Below are 13470 nucleotides of genomic sequence, written 5' to 3' on the forward strand. Positions count from 1 at the left end.
ATCCTGCGTCTTGAGGGGGAGCTGAGAGCACATATATGAACCCCTGGATTTTCTGTGGTCTGCTCGCGGCCAGAATCCTTGACAGCTACATCTTCCCTGCAGCTATTCTTGCACCTTTCCCAACTTCAGCTTCATCTGGATCCCCGAAGAACTTCTGGAACAATCCAGTGGCTTGCTTTGAAGCTTAAAGAGCTCTTTCCACCTTCAGTGCTGCTTTGATATTCATTATTTACTCTTTTGACATGTGCTTCCTGTAAACTCTGCCATCCAGAGCTGGCTTCTTTGCATGAAGCAAAGGCAACATCATCTGTAGCTGCTTCATTCCAGGAAAATGCCATCTCGGAGCCCTGATGCCTACAGCTGCCTCTTGTGGCTTTGGGGCTGCTCAGATCTCAGCTCGAGCTTAAGGGGATCATTGCAGTAACCAGCAAGGGAGAGAGCCTGGAAAAACCACCCAGGTGTGCTGCTGTTATTGCTGCTTGTCCTCCTGTGGTGTCCCCATCACCACCCAGACTGGTCCTGGCTGTGCCTGGGGAATGGGCAAGCCAAGCAGCAGCACCAGAACGCTTCAAATGGAGAGCAGAGCAGGGATTTGCCCTCTCCTCGTGTGCCAGGCCCAGGAGTGAGAGGAGAGTCAGCTCTCAGTAAAAGGGATGGTTCTGCTCTGGTCCAGAGGAGCTGGATTTGCCATCAGAATTACCAGAGATGCAAGGCCAGCTCTGGGGACCAGCTCCTGCACCTCAGCCTGCAGCTAAACACTAAAGGACAATTCTTGGTACCTCGTGTAGGTCTGACAAACTTTGTTCTGAGCAACTCTCACCCACAGCTCCCCAGGAAGGAATCTGCTCCTCCTGTTTGCCACTCGGGTGTCAGTACAGGAATGCCCCAGTGCATCTTGGCAAGCTCTGAAGGCAAAGAGCGACAGGCTGGGAGCCCCCAGCTGTCCCTCAGCTCCTCCCCACACACCCTCACGGCTGCTTTGCGGGGCAGCAGCCCCAACAGGTGGGAAAGGACCCTCTCCGGGCTGCACCTCAGCCCAGCGCGGCCTGCCGCCTTGCAGCAATAATTACCCACTCTTTCTTTTTTTAGACAAACACCCTAACTGTTGTACATGCAAAAGAAGAAGAAAAAAAAAAAAAAAAAGGGCGAGGAGTATTAAGAGAAATCGAGAAATCCACCGCCTCGTTCCGCAGAGGGGGAGCGGGCGCTGCTGGCAGCAGCTGACGATGCTCGCTCCGCGGCAGATGCGCCTCTCGGTGCTGCTCAGCCCCCCCGGCGGCGGCGCTCAGCCCCGGGGCTGCGGGGGAGGCCGGCCCCGTTGCGGGGAGGCAGGAGCCGCCGCCAGCCCCTCCCCGCCGCCGCCGCCGCCCGGAGCAGCAGCAGCAGCGATGCCCAAGTTCGCGGAGCGCGGCCGGAGCGGGGGGGGCGGCGGCGGGGCCGGAGCGCGGCGCTGCGGGCAGCGGGGGGGCCCGGTCGCCGCCCCCGGCCCGGCCCCGCGCTGAGCCCCGCACGGCCCCGCGCCGCCCCCGGGGCCGCCCTCGCCTCGCAGAGATGCCCCGGACGGTGCTGCTGCTCTGCCTGGCCCTCGGGCCGGTCCTGCGCGCCAGGTGAGTGCCGCCCCCCTCACGCCCCCTCCCTGCCTCAGTTTACCCGTCGGGGCAATGCGAGAGGAGGGGGTTGGAGTGGCAGCGCTTCTCCCCTAGCTCGCCAGCCCGGCTCCAGCGGGGATTTGGCACCTCCGGCTGTCCCTTCCAGCGGGTCCCGTCGCGGCAGCACCGAGTGCCCGCATGTCCTCCGCACCCCGGGCTCCCGTTCCGCATGCCGGAATGGAGAGGGCAGCTCGCTTTCCACCCTGGCATCGCCCCGCTGGCTGATCCTGCCGGGGGACCCTGCCGTCACCCCGCTGGCTGACCCTGCCGGGGGCCGAGCTCCTTCGGGGGTGCCCGGAGCAGGACCGGAGCGAGCCGGGCACCTCCGGGAGCTCCATCCACCCCCGGGGCATTCCCACGTGCAGTAGGGCTGGCTGGGAAGGAGCCTGGGTCCCCTTCCTTGCACTCCATCCCGGGACCCCGAAGCCCCCGCAGGGTGTGCGGGCTCCTGCCCTGCTCCACAGGTTGGCCGCGGGTCGCGGCTCTGGGTGCCCGCTGCCAGCCCGGTGCCAGCCCGGTGCCCCCAAGGAGGCGAGCGAGCGGAGGCAGGGGCGGGCAGGTGGCAGTGCTCTCCCAGGGCCAGCCCTTCGTATCGTAGGCTTTTCTGTAAACAGCGATGAAAGGGCCCACGCACAAGGGGGTTTCAAGTTTCTCTTTCCGTTTTTTTCTTTTTTTTTTTTTTTTTTTTTTTTTTTTTTTTTTTTTTACGATTCCTAGCCCGGCTGATGAGTTTAATGGCTAGATGGGGAAAGAACATGTTGTCAGCAGATTGTTACCCCCAGGGCTTGGGGGAAGAGGGATTTCACTGGCTGAAGCTAATTGGCAGAATAAGCCGCCTTAAAGCCGATCAAATCCCATTACAGATGCAGCCAGGGACAGAGAGCATGAATCCTGCCACTAATGGCCTGCCCTGCCAATGCTTCCCGACCCCGGGGGTGGGCACAAACTCCATCCCTGCCATGGTCCTGCGTGGTTTGGCCTTCCCAGGGTCGAGGAGCAGGAGCTGCCCCGCTGGTCATGCCCTGACACCCATTCTCTGCCGTGCCCTGGCACAAAACCTCCCGGGAGGAGATCCCTGCAGGTGCCAGGGGCACTGGGGGGCTGAGAGGGGGTGGATCCGTGGTGGTCCCGGTTCCTGTGCCCCACCATCCCTGCAGAGCATTGCCACGAGCCCTGCATCTCCAGAGGGTGAGTTGTGAGCTGCAGGATCACACGGAGGAGTAATTAAATGTGTTGTATTAATGTATTCACATCCCCTTGGGCAGGAATGCTCACCCTACAGCTGGCCCAGGCTCTCCTCTGCCCAGTGCCTCAAGCCTGAGCCCTGCTTTGCCAGGAGCAGTGGAGGTTTGCGGAGGGTGGGCATGATGGAGTGGGAGAGGAATCCTGTTAGAGGAGAAAAAAGAGCAAGTTATATCAGGGTCTTGCTCTGCATCTGCTGCGTTTTTCCTGGGTGCAGTTGTGGAGGGTTTAAAATCTCCTCTTCCCTGTTCCTCATGGTGGGTGCTGGGGTGAGGAGCTCTGCAAACAGAGCTGTGCATGTGAGCTCTTCTCCTGGTACAAGCAGCAGCACCCTTCCCCTGGCACTGCAGGGGCTGGGTGCTTTTTGCCAGGTGATTTAGCACTCCCCAGAGGGTGCCCCCAGCACAGAGGCTCCTTCACCAGCCTCTCCCAGGGCACTGCCTCGGCTGGGACCAGGGCAGCCAGCTCTGAGCCCTGAGGGCAGGAAGGCAGGATCCCTGCACAGCATCACACCCGATGCTGGGCTGGGCAGGTGCCTCAAACCATGCAGATTGGAGCACTGGGGCTTCATGGAGTGTGTTGTCAGAGGTGGGAAGAGATGTGAGATGGGTAGGGGCAGTTAGAGCCCCCATCCTTAAATCCTCTGCCTGCTTTTAATTCAGAGTCCTCACCCCTGTGCCTACAACCCTAGGGGGCATTGGGCTGGGTGAGTAAGGACACATTAGCATGTGGTAATTAGAACTGACCACAGTGCTTTTTGACCAAGGGAAACGTTGTTGTTGCATTTTGCTGCTCTCTTTTTCTTGGGAGCAGGGAATGCTTTCCGTTGTGCTTGCAGCAGGGCTGGATACAGCCCGGGGATCTGCATCTGTGCTGGGAGGCTCCTGCCTCAGGGCCACCAGCAGCAGCAGTGACAGTGGGTGTGCAGCCCAGCCAAGCACCACCAGCCGCCCCAGCAGGCACGGAGCAGAAGTTTCTTCGTGGCTCTTGTTGTTCTTCCCCTGCTCCTGCCAAGGGAACACCTTGGGCACAGGGGAGGGAGCCAGGCACAGCTCCTCAGGTGAGTTTCCCCAGCAGTGAGTGTTTGGAAGCCTCAGCCAAACAGGTGTCTGCCTGAGGAACAGGGAATCGGAGTGAGGCACGGCTCTGTCCTGCTGTAATGCCACAGGCTGCCCAGGGAGAATTGTCCAACCTCATCCATGCATGTGAGCGCATCCGAAAGGACACCTCCCTGCCGTGCCAGCCTCCTGCTCGGGGCACCAGCAGGAGCTGCCATGGCCCCAGCTCCTCTGTCAGCACCAAGGGTTTCCTTGCAATGCCCCCGTTCTGCCCTGCTGTCACCCCCTGCCCACACTGTGGCTGTGTCCCAGCCCATGGCCCTGCTCTGAGGAGGGTGTTCTGGCATCTCAACGTGCAGAGGTGAGGAAACACAGCTCTGCCTTTCCCCCTAGCTGCACAGAGACATATGAGAAGTGGCTGTCCCCTGTCACCAAGCCAGCTGCTTTGTGCCTGGAGACGGAGCTGCCAGGCCAGGCAGTGTTCACAGCATGTTGGGGATCTCTCAGGTCTGCAGTGTGACATTTCCATTAGCAGCTGGAGGGGGGATGCTCATGTCACCTTAACACCTCTTCTCTGCAATAGATCTCGGGCTCTTGCCTTCTCAGTTTAAAGTGGGGCCACCAAGAAGAGAAACCAGGGAGGAGGCAGTGGCTTGCAATAGGGTGGCATGAGAGTTACACTCTTAACCAGCAAGGGCTGATGTGTGTCTGTGTGTGCACAGGCACTCAGAAAAATCATATTTTCTCCAGCAAAAGCTGGCTTGCTTATGCTAAGATGGCTTAGTATGGTTTAGTCGGCTGGGATTAGCCGCATTAGCAAAAAGCATATTTTTTGTAGCGTCCCTGCATCCGTAATAGGGATGTGACTCCCTGGAAATGCTACCCCAAGCCTCAGTGTGTTAATCAGTGACACTAAATGGGGGGAAACCAGAAGTCTGAGAGCAGGGCAAGCTCAGATGGGGTTTGCTCAGCCCACAGAGGGATATTTCAATTTCTGCTGTAGCCTGACAGTTTCTCAGAGGACCGGGAATTTTGGCAGGGCAGGGAGATGTGCAGAGTTCAGCACTGGCAGGTGACTTCAAGAAAGTCAGAGGAAGGGAACACGGAGAAAACATTTCAGTGCATGAGGCAGCCTCCATCACCCAATACTCTGGCAGAAGGGAAGCAGTTCAGATTGCAGTTTGGATTGCATTTTGGGTTGCTTTCCCTCGCCCTGAGCTGTGCTGTGGGCACATGTTCCAGTGTGCTCTGTGCCCTCTGGGCTGGGCTGGCAGTGTACCCTGTGCCCCTGTGCCACCCTGGGGTGGGTTGGCAGTGTCCCCTGTGCTACCCTGGCAGTGTGCCCCATGCCACCCTCTGGGGTGGGCTGGCAGTGTGCCCTGTGCCACCCTGGCACTGTGCCCCGTGCCCCTAGAGCTGCTGGCTGCTTGGAGCTCCCTGCCCGCCCGCCTTTGGGAGCCAAGGCCACGGCGAGAGCCCGGCCAGGGCGCTGCTGGGATGGGGAAGAGCATCCTGCCAGCGCTGCTTAACACTCCTTGAGCGTGGTTAGCAAGCGCAGCGCAATCAGACGGGAGACAATGCGCTGATGTAGCAACACCTAATGCGCGGCGGCAGGCAGCCCGGCCCGGCCGGGGGACACGTCCCGGCGCCCCAGAGATGCAAAGAGTTTTAAAACCGAGTTTTGGCTGGAGTTTTGGGAGAGGGGCATCTGACAAATCGGCCGCAACGTGTCAATTTAATGCTTTTTCGACCCCTCCGAGTGCATCGGCCAGGCTGTGCCTCCGCAGGCGCTGGAGGGAGGTGGGATCTGTTCAAAACGAGAGCAGGCTCTCGGTGCTAAAGTGATTTCAGCATTTATTGTAAGAAAAGAAAGGCCCAAAGCAAGGGGGCTCCGGCCCAAGCAGGAGCATTCCCGTTGAAGATGGAGCAGCGCTGGTGCTGGGGCAATGGCCCCGATGTCCCAGATGGAGCAGCACAGATTCAGTGGGTCAAAGCCCCTTTTGATCCTGCTTTTTGTCCCTTTGGATTGGTTTCTTTTGGATCCTTCACTTGCATGAAGGTTTCTTTTTGGATCCTTCATTTGCATTTGCGCTCGATTGGCCATTACAGTTCTGTCCAGGCTGGCTGGTGCTGCACTTTACTGAGGTGTGTTATGGCACATTGTGTACCAGATTTCTTACAACCACCCTTTTAACCCCTTTTACAATATAATAACCAAACTAACAGCACATGCTTAGCGGTCTAACAACTATTTTACAACAGTTTCTAACCTATTTTTAACAGCCCCGTGGTGCCTGGCTACACCTCGGAGCTGTGAGGCTCCAGCTGAGAAGTGTCAGCACGGTGACAGCTCCCACTGAGAGACCCTCGCTGTCACTGGAGCAGGTGACACACTGCCATGGCAGACGTGGAGGGGGCTGTGCTGGCATCCTCTCCCACACATGGCTGTGGCATTCCAGGGACAGCCATGTGGATGAGCTGCCCAGAGCAGTGGCAGGTGGTTGCAATTTCCCGGGTGACCATGTGAACCTAATCTAATTAGATGCTTTAGGAAAACTCCTCTAGGAAAAGGGAGGAGTGTGAAAGGTTTAGAGAGGGCAGGGTTGAAAGGCAGCGAGAGAAGCTGTTGCTGAGTGGATGGTGTCCAAAAGAGGATGGATATGAGCTTTTCTTGCCTGGCTGGGAGATTGGGAAGATGGGGCATCCTTAAATGGGAGCTCATGCCACAGGCTGGGGAGGAAGGGTTGGTGAGTGCAGGGAATGGGTTGTGGCAGGTCGTGGCCTGGAGACAGAGGAGTTTGCATAAGGCTTTAATTTCCAGGGATCCGTGCAGGGCAGATGGCTGGCTTCCTGGCATGCAGGATGCCTGTGTGGTAGATAAGGACCTCTTTTCTCTGAAATGCATTCATTGCAAATGTCTTGCTCCCCAAAACCACTGTTTTGTCACTGTCTCTTCCCTCAGAGGAAGCCTGCTTCAGGTGTCAGCAGCAGGCAGAGCAGTGGAGGTATTTGAGGTGAACAGGCAGCTCTGGCAGCAGGAGCTGCTGGGTGGGATGAGCAGGAAGGCAGGGAAAGCAGGGACTGCCTCCCACACCTCGGGGATGAGCAGTGTGCCTCCAAAGGGAGCTGAGGAGGAGGTGAAGCACTCCATGCTAGTTTTTCTCACTGGTGGCAAGTCCCCAGCATGTCTGGTGACCCTGAAGTGAGCAGAGGTGCCAGGTGAGTTGTGCCTTCTTAGTAGTGTGGCTGAGAGGAGATCCCTGAGCTCCTCATGCTGTGCCTTTTAGCTGCACTGCATCCTCCTCCTTTGGTATCTCTGGAACACAGCTGTGCCCCCACTCCCAGGGAGTGCCAGAGAGCTGCCACAGCCACGTCCCTGCCCTCTGTCTCTCCTCTGCAGGTGTGAGAGCACAGAGGAATACGATTATGATTACCTCAGCATCAATAAAACCTGGGTCCTCACGCCCAAGGCACAGGAGACCGATGCCACGCAGATCCTCAACTCGCTGCTCAAGAACTATGACAACAAGCTGAGGCCTGACATTGGCAGTAAGTGTTCCCTGAAGCTCCCTGTGGCCACAGGTGTGACCTGGCCTGGCCATGTCCTGTGTTTTCCATGCTTTGGTGCTTGCTGGAGCTGGGATTTTTGTTGTGGTAGAGCCACGCTCATCCCAGATGGGATCATTCTTTGTCTAATCCCTCTGCCAATGCTCCTGGCCCAGCTGATGGTGCCTGTTTTCTTGTCTTTCCAGTCAAGCCCACCTTCATTGATGTGGATATCTACGTGAACAGCATCGGGCCGGTGTCTGTCATCCAGATGGTGAGTGCTGGTGTGCATGCAGGGCACGGTGTCCCCTCCTCATGGTGCCTGCAGGGCACAGTGTCCCCTCCCCGTGGCAGTGTGAAGGTGGTGTTGACATGAGAGGTTTCCTTTCCCTTGGTGAGGGTGCTCTGACCTGCTGGGAGCTGGAGCTGGAGAGCCCTGGGCACCATCGATGGTGATTGCTTGCGTGTCACCTTCCCACTGCAGGGCTGGCCCAGCTGGGGCAGGTTGTGTCCTGCTGCCTAGACATGGTGTGAAGGTGATGTTGGCATCATTGGAAGTTTCCTTTCCCTTAGTGAGGGTGCTCTGACCTGCTGGGAGCTGGAGCTGGAAAGATCTGAACACCATCGATGGTGATTGCTCATGTGCCTGCAGGGCACGGTGTCCCCTCCCCATGGCAGTGTGAAGGTGGTGTTGGCATGAGAGAAGATTTCTTTTCCTTTGGTGAAGGTGCTCTGACCTGCTGGGAGCTGGAGAGCCCTGAGCACCATCCCTGGTGAGGAGCAAGGTTCTCGAGTGGCCTTGGTGAGCCCACAACCCTTCCACTGTGGGTGATGCCCTCTCTGGTCTCTGCTGGAAGGGGTGGCAGACACTCCTGCCTGGTGGCTTTGCCCTCTCCTCCCTGGGAAGTGTGTGGGCACCAGGATGTTCAGGGCGAGGTGGAACCAGGAGGGCTGAGAGGGGTACCTGGAGATGGTTCCCATGGTTTCCATGGCAGTGTGAAACCTGAGTGCCCAGGCCTAGCCTGTGGTGCTGGGCAAGGGGAAAGCAGGGGGTCTTCAGGTCCAATGTTTCTTCTTCATAGTCTAGCACTTTAGAGAGATGCCACCAGGACTGTGACAATTTCTCCTTATGGCTCAGGACCCAGCTGTACCAAGAGCTGTGAAAACACCTAACACAGACACTCTTTGATCAGAAGAGCAACTGTTGGCTATTTAATTTTCACAGGAAACTTCCTTTATTATTATTATTATTACTATTTTCCCTGCAAAGTCATCTTTTTTCCCTTTTCTAGCAAGGAGCAAACCTGACTGTTGTCAGGTTTTGAAAGACTTCTCCAGTCCATTGGGCAGTGAGGTTGAGGGGACAAAAGCAAGATACAGCCAGGATAATTTGGTTGTTTATTTTTTATTTTTTCCCAATGCAAAACAGAGCAGGAACAAAACCATCCCCCTTAAACTAAAAAAAAAAAAAAAAAAAAAACAACCAAAAACCAAAACAAAAACCAAAAAAAAAAAAAAAAAACACCAAAAAAAAAACCCCAAAAAACACCAAGTTCCCATGATAGGCAAGTTATTTTTACCTTCCAAAGTACAACATCTCCAAGGAACAAACCCCTCTGGGGATAGAGGGATGGTACAGTAGCTGAGGTACCAGTTCCACTCCAAGAAGCATTTTGAAGCAGCCCTTCTGGCTGCTCACCACCACAAGGATGTGCCCCTGGCAGCTCCTGCTCACGAGCCACCAGATGGGCACTGCCTGGGCACCAGCTCACACCATGAGGGCCCAACAGGAGGCCCAGCAGGGACAGCCTCGAGGCTCAGAATTTCCTTGCATTGCTGCAGCATGCCCAGCTCAAGGTGCAGAACCACAGCCTGAGTTGGGTGGGTGTCACCCCCTGCTCTTGGGACTTCTGCTGCTCACAATGACCCCAAGATGTGTTAGAAAGTCTCTTTTCCCAGCCCAGCAGTTGAAGAAGGAGTCAGGATTCTTCTGTTCTTGTTCTCAAGGTTGTTTATTCTTTCTTATCTATAACATTCTGTCTCTGGCCTGCTGAGGTCTGTCCAGCAGGACAGTTCCAGGCACTCTGCCTGCTCCCAGGGCAGTGTTATCTTTTTATACTAAAAACTACATGTACATTATTTACCACAACTTCCCAATACCTATCACCTATGTTAGACAGTGAGCTTCTACCTTAAACCAATCCAAAAGTGCCACCATCACAGCAGAAGATGGAGGCCAAGAAGAAGAAGGAGAAAGGCTGGACATACCCAGATCCCTCCATCTTGCCCCCTGAACCCCTATTCTAAAAACCCCAAAAATGTATTTTTCACATTCTAAAAACCCCAAAAATCTATTTTTTACCCCGTGACAAACTAACTATTATTCTACTCAAACTTTCGTGGCTTGCAGATCCTCATATAAGGTTGGCAGTTTTTTCCATGGGTCATGATCAAAGGCACAGGGGTCTTGGGCTCTGTGCCAGGGTCTCTGAGCCCCCTGGCAGGGGTTTGGGCAATCCAGGACAGCCTGAGGGATGTCCTGGGTTTTGACACCCTGCCACGAGCCCCTGCAGCCCATGGGGGTGTGAGGCCAAGGTGGCACAAGAGCAGCAGTGCAGGGGCAGGGTGTGCTCACCCCTTCAGGAGAGCCTGCATGTAGAGCACAAGGGTCATGTCACAGCTGGCTGCTCTACCTGCTTTGCCAAGAAACCCCCACAAAACCCAGAGCACATCTTCATCCTTCCCTTTCCCTCTCATCCTTCCCTCACCACTCTTTTCCAGCCCTCTCTGCCATGGGAGCACTGCAGAGCCAGGCAGGTGCTAGCAGCAGAGAGTGGTTTCTAAAATCCACTCTGCATCCAGAGTTCATCTCTCCTCCTAAACAGGGATGCTGCTGCTAGGCTGGTTTCCTAAGAAACACAGCTTCTGCCATGGTGATGGGGATGTGGGAATGTGTGTGCGTCCATCCCAGGCTTGCAGGATTTTGGATCTGCTGGGCTAGCACCAGCCAGAAATGGCTGCAGGTACAGCAGCTCCAGGCACATTCAGTATCTCTGGTATTTTTGGGGAAACAAGATTCCAGGCAATGACAACAGACACCCCCACCAAGGGGAAAAGCTGTTGTGTGAACTCAGCCCTTACTAGAGACCAGGAAATCATGTGGGGGAGCTCAGCCCATGTGTTCAGCTCTCTCTGAGAGTCAGAAGAAGCTTTTTCTCTTTGTGAAATGGGGCTCCACTAGTGCATAGGACCCCTGGAACTGCCAGCATCTGCAGGGCTGTGCTGGGGGAACTGCTGCCATGGGCCTGACGCACCCCTCTGCAGCCTTCCCACCTGAGGAGGGGATTGCTGTTTGTAGGAACAGCCAGGAGCTGCTCAGGCAGGGAGGAAACTGCTCAGCGTGGACAGTTTTGAGGGACCAGTCCAGGGGTCTCCCCAGGGTCCCAGAATTCACCTGTGGTCTTGAGACACCTCCATATGACATCTCCAGGGATATCTCTCCTTCCTTGTTCCCTTAGGTATCTTCTTAAGCTTGAACCTGTGATGCCCTTGTACTGTGAAACCTTTTCCCACGAGATTGAGGTGATATTAAAGATACTGAAAGCAGCTAGGCCCAAGTCTTAATGCCTCAGATTTCTGCTATCTGTACCCTGTATATTTCCCCCTGCTCTTGGGAGAGGCTGCATCCTGCTCTGTGGTGTCCTGAAGCAAGAGGAAAGGGCAGTGACAAAGCTGCCACAGTGTCACCTCTAGACTTGGCTGCTTCACCCAGTTCTTTGGTGTTTGTTTGCTTTCCCATGCTGATGCAGTGAATTAAGTCATTCTGTGGGTCCTGCCAGGCCCTGGCAGGCTGGCATCAAACACATGATGGATGGTCTGTGCTGGGGACATGTCATTCCCACTCTGTCCCTGTTGGTACAGTGTAGGAGTGTTGAGGGGTAGGATGGTCAGGATGGACAGAGACAGAGATCTCTGCAGCCAGGGCTGGAACTTGGGGTTTATTGCAAAGGGCCTGGGTGCAGGGCCCTGCTGGGATTTGGGGTTCATTGCAAAGGGCCTGGGTGCAGGGCCCTGCTGGGATTTGGGGTTCATTGCAAAGGGCCTGGGAGCAGGGCCCTGCTGGGAGCTGCCAAACACAGCTCAGAGCAGCAAAGAGAGAAGAGAGGGGGAGAGAGGATGAGAGAGTAAGGGAGTAAAAAAGGTAAGGGAGCAAGGTTCCTGCTACAATACAATAAATCTTCTTCTGTGTTGAATATTCTGATTCTCACTAACCAATCTAGTACAAGATGATACAAATCCTATAGCATTTACATATAACCTATAAGAATCACTACATTACCACACTGTGTTACATTTTAAACCCTAAAAACTCCTCTTTGGGCCCCTTCTGCCAAACTGGCAGGGTCTGCTCTGACCCTTGGGCCTGTCTGCAAGCAGAGGGTGTTGTTCCATCAAAAGGGGATTCCCTTCAGCTGGCCATGCCATTGTTTTCCAGTTGTTCAGTAACTGAGGGATCTCAAAGCTTGCTTTCATTTCAATCTCACTTATAGTTTCCATATTCTCCAAATCTTTTGCCAGGCAATCATATTTATAAGGCTTTCCTGTTTCATCTTCCCCAACAGTACAGCTTCTCCCAACCTGAGAAGCTGTGCCCTCTCCCAGGGGCAGGCCCATCCCAGTGCCCCATCTTGCCTTTTCCCCATGCACAACCTGAGGAAATGCACATTTCCAAGGGAAGGGACCTAGAATTTGTCTCAGAGCTAGATCTCTCTTGAGCCCATGGTTGACATTTCACTGTGCCACAGACAGAGAGGCTTGTGTAGGCTGGAAGGGCCACTGGAGGGGAAATGTCCCATTGATCTCCTTTACGTGCATTGCCGTGACAGTGCCTTATGTAAATATTTCTCTCTCACATAGGCTGTGTAGAAGACAAAAAACCAAGTTCTGCTTTTCAGAGACACAGCAGCATTGCTGTGGCTGTTTGCCTGGACCACTGTGGCCTATAAATCTGCAGCTGGAGGCCACAGGATGGCCTGACATGCTGCTAGAGTAGAAGGCTCCTGTGACTGTGTTCACAGGAGTTTTCAGATTGGGGAAGAGACGAGGATCTGACTCCATGTTTCAGAAGGCTTGATTTATTATTTTATGATATATATTGCATTAAAACTATATTAAAGAATAGAAGAAAAGGTTTCATCAGAAGGCTAGCTAAGAATAGAATAGAAAGGAATGATAACAAAAGCTTCTGTCTTGGACAAGCCAGCTGACTGTGATTGGCCATTAATTAGAAACAACCACACGAGACCAATCACAGATTCACCTGTTGCATTCCACAGCAGCAGATAACCATTGTTTACATTTTGTTCCTGAGGCCTCACAGCTTCTCAGGAGGAAAAGTCCTAAGGAAAGGATTTTTCCTAAAAGTTGTCTGCAACAGGCTCCAACTTATCTGGTTTAAATCCTGGTCTCCTGTGATGCTCACCCTCAAAGGGTTAATGTCTCACTGCTGTCTTCATCCTGCTGGTGCTCTGTCAGGGACTGGGAGCTGGTCCTGCATAGCCACTGCCCAGCCTCCAAATGATAAATCACGTCAGGATACAAAACTGATTCCGGTCCTTAAAAATGAATAGGTGATTTGAAAATGCCCTGTGCTGGGTGTGAATTCTGCATTCCCTCATCAATCACTTGTCATAAATAACATTAACATTCAGGAGTCAGCAGAAGGTGGGCAGCTTTGGAGCAGGAAGAAATGGAAAGTGATTTCCTGATATCTTTTGTACACCAGAATGGCAGTCTTGTCTCCAGTTTAGGTGGCTGAGCAGATTTTATTCTGAAAAATATTCAGAATATTCTATCAGATTGTATTCCCTCTTTCTGAGGGAAAGGACCCTCTGTGCTCTCCAAGGACAATGTGGCAGTGACCAGAAGCAGAGCTAGAAGGTGGTTCAAGGACAGGAGGTGGGACAGGGGAAAAA

The 13470-nt window shown here is 54.3% G+C and overlaps 1 protein-coding gene across 1 annotated transcript in view; it reads left to right on the forward strand.

The window, feature by feature from the left end:
• Nucleotides 1-1465: 1465 nt before the first annotated feature.
• Nucleotides 1466-13470, forward strand: part of LOC131564026 (gamma-aminobutyric acid receptor subunit gamma-4) — a 43237-nt gene continuing 31232 nt past the window's right edge. The window contains exons 1-3 of the mRNA XM_058814284.1: nucleotides 1466-1607; nucleotides 7350-7498; nucleotides 7702-7769. Coding sequence (XP_058670267.1) covers nucleotides 1552-1607; nucleotides 7350-7498; nucleotides 7702-7769 — 273 coding nt within the window. The 5' untranslated portion in view covers nucleotides 1466-1551. The remainder of the gene's footprint in view (nucleotides 1608-7349; nucleotides 7499-7701; nucleotides 7770-13470) is intronic.

Source organism: Ammospiza caudacuta, chromosome 14 (genome assembly GCF_027887145.1).
Source record: "Ammospiza caudacuta isolate bAmmCau1 chromosome 14, bAmmCau1.pri, whole genome shotgun sequence".
NCBI classification, from domain to species: Eukaryota; Metazoa; Chordata; class Aves; order Passeriformes; family Passerellidae; genus Ammospiza; species Ammospiza caudacuta.